We start from the raw sequence: 14,473 nt of genomic DNA, 5'->3' as shown, positions 1-14,473 counted from the left end.
TTTCAGAGATTGGAAGGACTTGGGGATGTATAAACACATGACATTCATATATGCTGAAGACTGCAGGTGTTCACTGTTAATAAATGACCTAATGGTGATTCTCTGTGTGAAGTCTGCAATATTAGCTCAGCATCGAGCATATATGCAGTGCCTTTTTTTTGTGACATCACAAACCTCCTTTAATATCTAGGGTCAATTGCTACTTTTTCTGGTAGCCTCACAAGGAAGCAGAAGATTAATGTCAGCTCTGCTGCTTCCATCCTGCACCACTGACTCAGCAGAGGTCCTTCGTCTCCACCCCTGCACTTTCTCACCTTTCAAAATCACCAGCCTGTCATCTGTCCACACTTCATTAATAGCAAAAACTATAACGCTGGAGAATTATCCATTCTTAACCAGACAAGTATATATGAAGAAGCTGTTTGGCATAAAGGCCAGGTTTACATCCTGGACCTGTCAAGTACTCATCATGAACCCCTGTTCATAACCAGGGTTTTTTGGTGCTGCAGTGCAAATAAACACATAACATAAAATGACAGACGTGCTACTGCAGAGGACAGGCAGCTTGCGTGAAAAGAATACAGGTATCCTCCCAAGTAATTTCAAGAACAAATTACTACCAATAGTAGTCTACAAGACAGCTTTACTGAAGGAAATAATTTTCATGGGAAGTATTTGGTGCAGCTCAAAGGAGGAAATTTAATGTCGTTTTAGTGCCCAAAGACAAGAGGTTTATGGAGATTTAAAAACCGTAGTGGTTTTACCCCTAGATAAAGAAATGTTTCATGAAAAATCTGAAGAAAAAACAAAGCTTTTGAGTGACTATTGGTGTTTGAAGCCTGCAAGTCCCTCTAATTGTTTTAATTACCATTTAGATTAAACTAACTAAACCGGTAATTAAACTGTCAATCAAATCAATGATACATATAGTATACAAAGCAAGTTTATTCCAAATATAATACCCTAAAACAGTGATACCCTTCAACAATCACAAAGAAACAGTTAAATGAAAAAGCAATAGCAATTCAACTTCCACAATTATTTCACTCCCACCTTATCACTTCTTCACATCGAAGTGTTCTATATCATATATATTGGGACAGGAGGCTGTCAAAAACGCTGCCATCCCTGAGAGTACAATCATGGTATCGTTTCATTTGTGCGCCTCACTTTAATGAAATGCTTTCATTTGATCTTGAGTACTGCAATGAAGGTTTTACTCAAGGATGAACCTGAGATTGTGGTTATTTCTTATTGGTGCAGTTGACCCCACGTATGTAATTCAAGCATGTTTGTGTTTAGTGGCACAATCTTGTTAGCTCTGGTAATTAAACTCTGATAACAGTGAGAAATGGATTTCAATAATAGAAGCAGGTAAGAACAGCTTTCCTCCCAAATGCTACACAGATGAAAGACATCATTTTTTCGCCGCTTTCATTTTTCAGTGGCGGTGTTAAATGTCATGTATTTCAACACACGCCTTTCACGTTCTAAATATCTTGGACTTAGTTCAGAGTTTTGAATATCATGTAAATTATGTAAATCTTGAGGCTTAAATGTAAGCTTGGTATCCTCTGAAGACACTGTCTACTTATGAAGTCTTTCTTGCCAATCTCAAATGGTCTGAATAAACTGCTCCAAACCTCGTCATGATATTTTCTCTGGAATCAGTTAGTCAGATTGTCCTTTTCAGGCTACCAAATGCTAATGTCCAGCCACACTGTGCCCTCTAATAGGCAATGGGCACATAACAATTGCCTGTCAGAAAGACAAATAGAACTGGTTGGATGCCTGGCTATAAGTAATTAATTATAGATGGGATATCATCCATAAAGGAATAGGACATTCTGTCATTTCTCTTTTAATATACTAGCTGAAGTACAACCTGAGACATTAATTGGTGTCCACTAGTAGTAGGTATGTCAGAGAGAAATGTCATCCAATTTTCCCTTCATTAAAAAATCCCCAAAATGTTTTCTGGGAGCCTTCTGAAACTGTTCTCCTAACTCCACTAGGTTGCATTTGGAGACTAACCAGTGAATCCACATGAATGTGTAGATCACAGACATGACCAAACTAGAGGACACTATTTCATTTCTAAACCATTAACAGAAGTATTAGATTTAAATTTGATTTGAATAAACCTATCTAATTTTAGACATGCACACAGGTATGAAGATGAGATTGTATTGTCAGTTTGATGAAGCTTACTCTCTGCTGTACGTATTTTGTTTGTAATCATAAAGAAGCAGCAAACATTTTTCTCCCCCATAACTGCTATAAGATGTCTATGAAAGAATTTCATTCCATAAAGAAGACAATTATATATATATCACACGTATTATAGCTTTGGAAAGAATAGTGCTGTTGCTTGTTAATTTCTAAAAGTCATTACATTGCGCATTATTTTAATTAAACAAAGTAATCTAACAGGCACTGCAGATGTGACTGGTATGCATTTGAAAACTTTCTAGTTCTTCATTCTACGTACTCATGCCAGAAATGACGAGAATCTGGTGAATAGCACAATCCAGATGATACAGATCAATAAAGAAACTTTTTACAAGCAGCCACTGCAGCAAACAGCCACAATGGAGGCATAAGACTATAAAATATTTTTTCTTTGAGGGTACAGTTGAGTTTAAAGAAGTGAAACAGCCAAGAGCCATTTTTACTTAGAAATTGTGCAAATCAGAAGTGCAAATAAAGGTTTTGGTTTTAACCAAAGGACAGAGGCAACATCAGAGCATTTGTGGACTGTTTTGCCCACCCAGCTGTGTTAGTATCTCCAGTCTTTTCTGAACATTGCCACAAGTATTCAAGACTGTATAAACGGCTAATTCACTCCTAAAATATGGGATTCTTTGAAATGAAATGTTTTGAATATTTGAGACTATTTGGTACCACAGAGAAGGAAGTCAGCAAGAAACCAAACTGCCTAGTCAATGCATCCTGTTAAAAAGTCCACTTCCAAACTTCCTACGTGTAGAGCATTAAATTTGTAAGATATTGGCTTTGGCTATTATGTACTTTGCATTGTGCTAGTGCTATTTATTGGATTCTCTTTCTACTACTTTAAAAATGGCGTGTATATATTGTGCAGAGCTATGAAGAAACAAAACCAAAACCTCAGAAGGGACCACTATGGACAAAGTATTTCCTTTAGAATACAGAACTCATTGTGAATATGCTTAAAATATAAACATAACATTTAGTTAAGGCAAGAGAAAAACATACCTGTGAAAAGCCGATCACCTCTCCGTTTTCATCGAGCACATTAAAATTAATGATTGGACCCTGGACATCAGGATTGCTGAAATCTGTGTCGCTGTAAATACGTACTACAGAAGCCCCATTGGCATATTTTAAGGTAGACAGCACAGTATAGGTGTAGTGAGCTAATGTGAAGGTATGCTGTTTTATTTTCTCCATTCCACCTACAAAAGAAAAGTGCATGTATGTGTCAGATGCCTTATTTTTATGGAAATGTAAAAAAAGGATGATTTTTCAGAATGGTGTAGTGGGAGGTAACTAGCTAAAAATTGGTATTTTGGGGTTCCTTTAAATGAATATACAATTTGCAGAAGTTTCTTTCCTCACACAAAGGCTTCAGAAGTAGTGTTGTACCAAGGATTTATCTACAATTTATCTACTGTAGAAATCTAAAGTTACACTGAAAGGGATTCATGCGCATTACAACACTGATAGTTCCAAGCTATACATATCACTGAGACGTTCTGGCACAGTTAATTTGAAAAGCAAGTTTTGCTCCAGTTCTGGCTCTGGAGATAATGGGAACGAGGCATCAATTCTAGCACAGCACAAAAAGCAAATTGCTCTGTCAAAATAAAAATAATAAAATTCTAAATTAAATCACAAAAGACAAGTGTTAGTCTACAAGGAATTTACTTGAATACTGAAGAAATATTCTTCCAAGCCTGCTCTTCTTTTTGCAGAAGAAAAAGAGGATGTTGTGAATGCCTCATCGACTACACCCATGCAATCTATTTGCTCCAGAGAAGCTTTGCAGAGAAGTTTTCACAGAACTTGGCCCAGAAAAAGCATAAAGAGGAAATATGTTGTCTGTCTTTGGTTTGGGTTTTTATTTTTGCTACACTGAGGAGTTCAGAAAAGAGGACTGCAGAGATTTCCTGACAGATGGAGACCTCTTCTACATCTCTGCTTTCTGAGAGGACGTTGTGGCTCTGTTAGATGTCCCTATTGAAATGGCTTCTCATTCTTGTATTCAGAGGATATGCCATAGGATGATATACCATGGTCACCTACGGCTTTGGGGATATTTTGGTTCTCTGCAGGAAGCTAAAAGAGAATTATCAGATACAAAAGCAGCCATTTCAGTCAAAGGAGAACATATATAATCTGAAATGAAGAAGTAGGTTGTGACATTCACTGGGATAAACCACTGACGGGAGACAAGTAACTGGGTATGACAATAAATACGGTACAAGAAAAGGAATAACCCTAACACTAACCCTAATCAAACAGTAATTTATCACATAGAACAAGTAAAGTACAGGCAATCTTCAATGTAAAAACTGAAAAATCTATGAATTTGCATCTTTATGGAACACAATTAGAAGATAACAATAAGATCTCAAAGTATTGTAAGAAACACAGGGAGATACCTGAAGGCTAACAACATGTTTAAACCCAATTAAATGTCTGCTGGAGACAGCTGGAATTTTGGCTGAAAATCCAAAGTGCTTTCTATTATGCATATTATACATTGCGCTATGGTGGGCTTACATCGTGGGGGAAAAAAAAAAAGGAAATAATTTCCTCAAAAGCCTTCTGAAGTAGCACAATATTTTTCTGCCTGGGTTTTAGACCCAGAGTATTTTCTGTAATGTTGAGTATCTTATTTGAGGTACATGAGCATTTCTGTAACTAAAAAGATGTTTGACATTTTCTTTTGCTTTCTTTTTTTAAACTGTGTAACTACGAGTCTCCCACGTCCGCGCATACCATTTTTATATCTAAGTATCTGGAAACTTCTACTGTCTGATATAACCACCCTTGGACAGAAATCTTGTAATCTGATTGTTGACTTTTGTCATAAATCTGCTTGCTGCCTTTACTCATAAAAAGACTGTGTCATTTATGAATGTATACAAAGGAAAAAAATAAGATATCTTTCTCCTGACATACTGAAGAATTACAGCAACTTCTGTTATTTCATGTTCCTTCAAGTTTCTATATTATGTGCTATCTCCTTTAGATAAGCTAGGAGAGCAGACAGTAAAAGCATAGAAACAGATTAGATATAAGGTGGAAGTACATTTTTTGGTGCTAAAGAATAATAAAGAGGAATAAGATATTTAATGAGATACTAACACACAAAGCACTTTCAAGGAAGGTTGCCAGAAGCTAATCAGTACAATTTCTAGATGTTAGCCACAGTAAACTTGGCAAGCATCTCTAGAACATTTTGGTCTGAAAGATGATTTGTATTTTCAGAGTTTTTGAGAATAAAAGATTGCCTAGTCAGAGATGTCCTAGTCATTGTTTGGTAGAAGTTAAGAGTCTTGAAATAGTAAAAAAAAAAAAATAAAAAAAAGTTATTTCTCAGCATCTGCCAGAAAGTAGCTGTCTTAAGAGAAGTGACTGCCTTGTCAGCTCCTGAGACGTCTGTAATGTCCTGATTCAGAGCTTTTCCAAATTGGCAGGAATCTTTTAATGGAAGATTAAACTACTGTCCTTGTGTCTTGTTGAAGAAATCTCTTATTCAGAAATTTCAGTCTCTCATTCACAGCAATCATCCTGCTATCATTTCTATATTGTCTTCAGCCATTCTCTTTTAAAGTTGCTTAATCACATTTCCTTGTTCATTAGTGAGAAGCTGATGAGCCTCTTAATTATTTATTCTGACAAATCCAAGTGCTATAGCCTGCAGTTGCTTTGCTGCCCCGTGACTGGAGAGCGGAAGCAGTGTTGCCAGGGTCCCGTATTTTTAAGTAGCAGAATAGGTTGTGATTAGGTCTGATGTCACAGAAAACCCTGTGAAACAAATGCCGGCAATCTGAAGTTTGTTCTGACAGAAAGAGGGGTATATTCAGAAAATAGTTGTGATTTATTTTCATTTTGCTAAACAAAATGATCTGTACTGTATCCTGCATAAATCCAGTGCTTACCTCATCTCCCTCTCCCTGCTAGGGAAAAGAATATGAAGAAGAGAAAATAAAACCCAGGACAAATCTTTGGTCTCTAACATGATCTAAGGACTTGCATTATTGCATCTAGTCTCATATTTAGGGTGACAAAAATAAAACTCATTGCTTGACTGAGCCTGTCTAAGGTAAATGAGAAGGTAATCTTCTATATTATGGTTGAATTGTTATTTATTACCTTATTGCATTCCTGCATTTTAAACTCTGGTTTTATGCCCAGTTCCTTAACTCTGAATACTTGGAGACTCTTCCCTAGCTGCCTGTTTGGGGATAAAAGAAGTAGCACACCTTAAGCCTTCGGGAAGACTTACAGCTTGGAAAAATCATCAGTACTTCATCTTGCAAAGGTGCTGGGAAGGACTCAAGTGCCCTGACTCCCTCTCACTTTATGGATTTTATTCCTTATCACTGCATTTTTTCATTAAGGTGAATTGCATCTAGTTGCTCCTAAAAATGATTTTAAAATGAAGAACAATTTATGCACTCTGTAATTTGGATCAGAATGAATCTGATATAGTCTAAATTACACCGGTTGAAGGCTATCTAATGCCATTCACTGTATTTATGTGTGTAGGAACACATTCAGCACAAAGGATGCTCTCATTAATGACTTACTTCTTCCTATGGTAGAAATGTAAGGACTTCCCTGTCAAAAGGGAAACTCCTGCACTTCTGTGGATTAATATGCCCCTTACTAATTTGTCATACCGTGTATGTGTTTTGACTTTACATTAAGCCAGACACGATCATTTAATTAATTCTTCTTTCCTATAGCACCTCATTTTTCACACTATTTGTTGCCACAATGAATGCCATATATTTCTGTAGTAGCAAAGTTATGGAGCAGAAGAGATTCACAAAGCAAGCTTGTACTTTTGTGTACAAACCTCCTGGGCAAAGACCTCTAAGTGAACCTGTGGAGATGCTGTTAAACCTCATATTGCTGATGTATGTTTGTACATTACGTCCTGACAGATTAGCACTATCTCAGACCTACTGACCCATCTTATACTTCCATTTAGGTACTGTTATGGAAACTGATACTGTTCCAGTATGGAAAATTCAGAGTGCCAGTGCATTGGATAACCCATGGATACATGTACAATGTCAGCTCTTCCCTAGGAATTGCATGTGTGCATATGCCTATCCGTAGAGACTATGGGACAGTTCAGTCATCTGTAAGAGAAACGTAAGTTATCTCACATTTTTAAGAGGGTTCAAACTCTGTGCATTCAAACTATGCACAGTTGTCACCACAGTACTCTAAATCCACTGCTTGGCTTGCCTGGTGATAAATTCTTGTATTTGCCTTACCTCTGTCTTATTATCTGCTTGTTATATGCAAAATACAGTAAGATTTTATTTTTCCAGTGGAATTTTATCTCATCACAGAAATATGAGATACACAGATGCCCAATAAGTATTCAGTATAGAATGCTCTTGAGCCAGCATAGACCTGGTTTTGCATTACATAAATGGCAAACATGTAATGGCATACAATCTCCTCTCTGAAACAACCAGGATTTCAGTAGCTCAGATGTTCAAATGTTAGTTCTTCCTGCAAGAACTGTAGACAGATAGGCGTATGTCAACATCTATAAAAGATTTTGAATAAAGAGATTAAGATAAAGCAGAGACTGAAATTGAGCCTCTAGAATGAAAGCTCTGGTGCTTAAGGTTTTCAGGCTGTACTCAGAAACCTCTGTGATCTGCATTCACATACAGTTCTTATCTCTCTTATGAGAAATTAAATACTGGAGATAAGGAAGAAGGGAGCCATAAATCAAATATAGAGTTATTTTTCTAACTTGATGGGAAAAAACCACAGAAATTGAGGTTTATGTGAACAAATTCTCTGTTACTCTAGTAAATCCAAACTCACATATATCTTTGGATAAGAAAAAGATCAATGATGTGATTCATTATTCTTCAGCATTACCTAACAGATAGCAAAGAGGCAGAGAAATGATGAGCTGAAATCTCAGCAAACCAATCAGCAGGGAGTGAAAACCAAGAGGTAGCCACCTTCTAATAAATCCCAAACGAGACAGATCACCATGTGGGACCTGTGAGTCAATGTGCTAATGAAGCCATGGAACCTGTAAATCCTGTCAAACATTTGGAGTCCTTCCTTCACTTCCTTCAGGAAGCGTACATTAAGATTCATTTCTGGGCTTTTTTTGGTGTTCTTTTATGTGTAGAACTGAATGTCTCCGACTGAAGTCTGTCACCTACTTAGTGTTATTCTCCCAAAGAACATCTCCTGAGGATGAACTTGGTAATGGTAGCTTCATATATCTCCTTTGCAAATGTGAGTGCTTTGGCTTAAAATCACATTAAACAATGTATTCTAACCACTGCTATTTTTTAGCAATCCTGCTTCAGACAAAACACTGCAAACATGACAATGAAACATTCACATGACGATCCAGCCCCCTGCCCCCAATGTGCAACCCTGAAATGTTATAAATACAATACTAGAAGAGCAAATAATAAAAAAAAAAAAAATAAAAATGTAATAGACTTAATAGGAAACCTTGCTCACTCGTCCTCTGGTAGAGCTCCTACATTCATCGATAAAAATATTAAATATACGCTTTCCTGGTGTTATTTTTTCCCCTAAATTATGAGAACAGCTGTCCTAAGTCAGACCAAATCTAGCTACTGCCTGTCTCCCACAGTGAGGAGTAGCAGATGCCTAGAGGAAAAAATATATGAAAAAAATTATGTAACTTCTAAGCAGCTACAACTGATAGGTTAAAGATTAAATAAACCGAATATAAATCAAAAATACATGAAAATGAGCTTACAGGTTGGCTCACAGCAACTAAAAATTACTTTTAAAAACAGAACTAAGGGTATAAGAGCCCCTCATGGAATTTAAGCATTGAATTTAATACATTATCACTTCCTTGGAGTCAACAAAAGGAGCTCTTCTAATGTAATAGCATTCCAATATTGGTCATAACCGTTAGCAAATCTAGTTCAATAAAACTCAACATAAAACACTGCAACCGGCTTATCAGCAAATTCGTAAAACCATCCATCATCCACAGTCACAGACAATGCAGAGAGCACGGACAGACTGCAAACCCCGTATTCACACTGACTCACATGAACAGTCCAACCAACTTGATCTATAAAACACATGTAACAAAAATTGATTTGGGGAACACAAAGTGGGGTGGACCATGACCTTTTCTGCAACCGAGGTGACTGCATTGGTGAGCAAGAAGGGAAAAAATCTGTGTCCCCAGATGTCATTTGTACTTCCAAAAAAATAATACCTTGCCACGCATAGATTAGAGCAGGCTTCCATGTAACAAAAAGAATTACATTAAAAGGAAATTTCAGTTATGAAACTATGTAAATTTTGGGGGGTGAAAAGTACATAGTTTTGTTTGAAAGTACATAATTAAGTTGCAACAGTCCATCTCACAAGATCAGTGTCCAGACTGAAACTTTAGATGGACTCCTGCAACTTAATTATGTACTTTCTGTGTGTCCAAAATGGAGCGGCATGTTACACTCTCAACACTACTAAATCCATGCAGAATTCAATGGGCAATGGGGGACCTTTTACTCTCTCAACACTAATTCTTTGCATAATAGCTTAAATCTTTTTATTCTCCTCCTTCTCCCACACCATCTCAATAGTTTAAGACTGTGGGAAGCAACTGCTTAATCCTCTATTCAGAATGTTATACCAAAAGCAAACATGAAACACATATTTGGTGTTTATCTTAATGAACAGAAGGCTCTTTGATGCCCCATCTCCCACTTCTTTAGAGCGGCTAATTCAAGCTCTGTTTTCACACAGTGAGGGAAGTTAGAAGTCTTTGTTCTGAATAAAACGAGCAGCACATTCTGAAAGAAGCAGCTCCTAATTTTCAAACATCATAATGAAGAATACTTTGCCTTTTTTTTTAAATTTCTTGGGAGTAGTATGAGAGAGGGGAAGTTGTATGTGCCAGCTGGCTGACTCACTTTTAGTATAACTGTTTTAATTACAGGTACAATCCAATTTCAGTTAACTGCTTGTTAGACTGAAAACTCTCCAATAATTCAAATAAGCTCCAGGTAAGATACATTGAATTTACTGTTTGCTATTGTTATGAGGTTTCTTTTTTGAGCCGGAGGAGGGTGTGTGTGCATGTCTGTCCATCCTTTTTTTTCTTCCATGAGCCCAAGCCATACTCTCAGCAGAGGAAATAATTTCAGGATGACTTTTCAAACCATAAAACCAGCAACATAAAAGACGAATGGGGAGGCTTTCTTAAAAAGGTAGACTGTTTTGCACACCGCATGGAAGCAGCATTCAAAGCGCAGCTCCAGAGTGCTGGATGACATGAGCCCACAGAGGTTTCTGTGAGAACAACAGAATCATCCCTAAAAGTACGTATTTATGTGATACTCACATTTTACCTCTAAAGGCTTTATCTCCCAAGGTTTTTCTCAGTCCAGCAGAACAACTTCTGCTTATGATTCTGTCATCTTAATGACTAAATGCAAGAGAAGCTCGTACTATAAAAGCACATGAATTCTCCCGGTAGCTGTTAGAAACCTGAATATAACATACAGGCCTGTTTTCTGCTTTGTTATAAAAGTGGCTTTGTCCTTTGTTTAATGGAGCCTGCTATGCACAATTCCTTGAAGTTAGCATGTGAAAGCTTTACTACTGCTTGTTTCCTGGTATTTTCAGCTCTCAACAGTTAGACTGCTAATATGAGGCAGAGCATAAAACTGTTTCTTTGTCTCAAAGCTACAGTCATGGGGATTTAGAAAACGGAAGAAGGGGCAATAAGTGTTATGTTTTCAAGTCAATAAGACTAATTCAGCACTGACTTTGCATGAACACTTACTGATCTATTTATTTACCTACTTATCTGAGTCAGCAACAACTTTCTAATCACTTTAATGTAGTAGGAGTGAAACCTTTCTCATCTTCTGCTCAGCCAGAGACTATGATACTATCATCAGGTCTGCAGTTAAGCACAATTCTTCCCTCAAATAACTTTTCTATAAGAGCCAGTCACCGGTACTACTTGATGGTCTCATGATGTTCTAATGGCTCCGCAGTTTTGTGGGTTGTTTGTTTTGGTTTTTGTTTTCCCCTAAGGGGAGCTGCAGACCAATGGAGACAAATTACCTGCACCAAAAATAAGCTGAATATAAAGATAAATCCAAATGTGTTTTTCTTAGGAGGAAATCTCTCCCTCAGCATCAAGAGAACCCTTTAAAATATTCTGAAAACCCAGCCAACTTCTTTCTTTTTCTCCCTAAGATGACAGATCCCAATCTGAAGTCTTGCTAGGATATAAATCAGTTCTGCTTCAAAGCTCACCATGCCTGCATTAGGTGAAGAAGAATGGGTAATTGTGTGCTCAAACCTTACACTTCAGTACCCACCGGTTTGACTCTACCTTCTTACAGGTTTTACATTAGCAATCCTTTTTACATAACATTTCTGGAATTTCTCTGTCAGCGAAACACTTTGGTGCCCAAGGCAGGATATCAATTTGCATTCCAGGTTTTCCCTGCCTGATAATATTGGTTGGACACCTTCCCTCTTTTTCTCTGGCAATCTCTGAACCAGGGCTGTGGCTGCCAGTGTATGAAGTAGTGGGGATGCTCTATGTCTGCTCTTCTGCAGCCTTTGTATCCCACCCTTTCTACGGCTCCACAGAAATTGCCCATCACAGCATTACAGGAAATACCACAGCTTCGTTTAATTAAACCAAGAAGTACGATACAGAAAAAGAAAAGTTTCCAGACAACAAATTCTAAGGCATGACATTGACTAGTGATGGAACAAGCTAAAAATTCACTCAGTTTTTCCATTCTGTATCTGTAACATTCAGAAATATTGAAAGTTCATAAAATAAGCTCTAGCCATTATTATTAACAGAACACTATTATTCTTAGTGCAATTTTGGATTTATTGATATTCATAATTTTATCACAGCCTGAAAGGATGCTTTGCCATTTGTTTTGCATTCTCAGACTAGGTCTCTGCTGGGTAATGTTTTTATAATAATAGCTACCATGGAGGGAACAAACAGTGTCATTCATGAGACAGAGGTAATAAAGCAGCTACAATGAATCCTAAAAACTGCTTTGAAATTTCCTTGATTTGATGCCTTAATCATAAGGAAGCGTGCAGTCAATATTGAAAAGCGCTCAGGATTCTTGGACCTCATCCTAAACTGAATTATACCAGGACTTGTCCCAAGCTTTTTAAACAGGCAACTGCTGTTTTAATAAATATCTACATTAACACCACAAAAGAGACCTTTAGCTAAACATTTCAGGAACCCCTGAATTCTTTAATTTTTTACTGCCATTTTTATCGACCCTCCCTCAAGGTCACAGCATTAACTCTGCTTTACATCATTCACTGTTCTTGTGAGGACCAAAGGGTGACCCGCTGACACATTTTCCTTCATGTGGCCATTTTTCCTGCCTGGATGTGGCAGGCTCAGATCTCTTGAAGGTCATTGGCGAGGTTTGTTAGATAGTGAGATGTGTGAACATACAGAACGTTTCACAGATAGTGAAAGGAAAAACTGAGAGCAAAAAATGGCTACTTTGCCACAATGCTGAACACTCTCAACACACAGGTTTGAGCAATGATATTACAGTCCCAGTTTCACTTCTCAAGAGTTCATTCAATAAAAGTGAGATGCCAGTACTTCTAAAGTACGGCCACTGCTGTGGCACACTCAGCAATAACCTCTGTAAGAGAGTACCAGTATTTTTATAATGTCCTGCAGTGTTGGCTGGCATAAATTAACTTTTGGCAGGTTGTCATTACATTGCTCATTCCTATGAGCTTCTGAAATCCACTGCACCTAAAATATTGTGTGCCCTCCGAGTCATGAGAGTGATGAGTAACAAGGTAGTGTCGTGGAGAAAGACTGAACATCTGTAATTTTGTAAGCACAGGATAGGTATTTCAATCAATTGCAAGTCCAGTGTGCAGGATTTACTAAACAGAAGACTGGAAGAGAAACCTAAAGTAGAAAGTATGAATATTATAAAGTAATTTATTCTAGTTTTTGCTTCCTTCTAAGGACTGTAGGTCGTGTGCTTCAGAAAGAATTAACCCCTTGGTTATTAAGAATTAATCTCTTGGTATTACATCAGCTTCGATAAGCTATAACACCATAAATCAGTCAGAATCTGTACTTCAGATTCAGTTCAGAAGAGCTGAAGTACTTCAAGACATGAGCAATTCTGATGTGTACCACATGCTGTCTCGTGCTGTAAATCAAGACCTACGGTAAACTAGAGAACTGCCCCTGAAGACAGACTTAGACAAGGTTAGAAGAAAATACTGATCTGAGCAAGGCATCGGTGAAGGATGAATGCTACCAGCTCAGAGGGAGCCGCTGTCAGGGAAGAGAAGCGAGGCAGCACACACTAAGGAAGCCCTGGCCTTTTCCCACGGCAACCTGGTACACCTGAGCTCTGCAGAAGTGTGGGAAAAAGAGCAGGGGCTGCCGCTTGCTGGTGTGTCTCTTTTAGCTCTCCATTTTTGGAATGCTTTTTCTTACGTCCTGACACAATATTACCAAAGTGGTAATACCGGCTACTGCTATTCAAACTGTGCTACGAGATCCACATTTTAAGATGTTAAAGAACACTATTGGGTCTACTGAAGGGAAAAATCAGAAATACAGCTCTTTTTGTGTTTTCAGGTTATTTAGTATTATCTGCCATACACTTCTTTCTTTCTCTGATGCGGCATATTTGCTAAAGAAATCTAGAATGCAGAAACAGCTCCCTTTTATTATTTGATAAATGGAAATATTCAGAAAATATTGGGGGCTTTACCAAGGAATGAAGAAATTCAAGGAAATAAATACAGAGATAATCCTTGTAACTTTCTGTTTCATTCTTGCTCCACCAATGAGAAGTGCAGTCTTGCTACTATAAATGAAAAGTATGACCATGAAAAGAGCTTCATAGTTAAAGCATCATGAAATAAAAATCTTTAGAAATGAATCACAGTATATACAGCTACTATGCCTAACAGACACTGAACGTTACTACTGACAGCAAAGCAAGTTGACGCAAGCTTGGCTGCATGACCTTTGACTGCACAGAGATACATGATATGCAAATTTCATAATATGAAGCAAAGAATCTATTTTATTACCTTAGCCTTGAATTACAAGAATTTGTTGAAATATCTTCATCTAATACTCCTTCTTTTTTTCCACATTGAAAGATGCTTAACTCAATATATGAGACAAATTGAATGGCTTCAATCACACGAGACC

The 14,473-nt window shown here is 37.5% G+C and overlaps 1 protein-coding gene across 1 annotated transcript in view; it reads right to left on the bottom strand.

Annotated features, from left to right (window-relative positions):
* The window catches only part of MOCOS (molybdenum cofactor sulfurase), a 219,387-nt gene that overhangs the window by 47,829 nt on the left and 157,085 nt on the right, over positions 1–14,473 (bottom strand). The window contains exon 6 of the mRNA XM_010583594.1: positions 3,238–3,437. Within this exon, the coding sequence (XP_010581896.1) occupies positions 3,238–3,437 (200 nt within the window). The remainder of the gene's footprint in view (positions 1–3,237; positions 3,438–14,473) is intronic.

The sequence above is a fragment of the Haliaeetus leucocephalus genome, unplaced genomic scaffold (genome assembly GCF_000737465.1).
Source record: "Haliaeetus leucocephalus isolate CR32 unplaced genomic scaffold, Haliaeetus_leucocephalus-4.0 Scaffold915, whole genome shotgun sequence".
Taxonomy (NCBI): domain Eukaryota; kingdom Metazoa; phylum Chordata; class Aves; order Accipitriformes; family Accipitridae; genus Haliaeetus; species Haliaeetus leucocephalus.
Note: the sequence above shows the minus strand (reverse complement) of the source record. Positions and strands in the feature narration are given on the sequence as shown.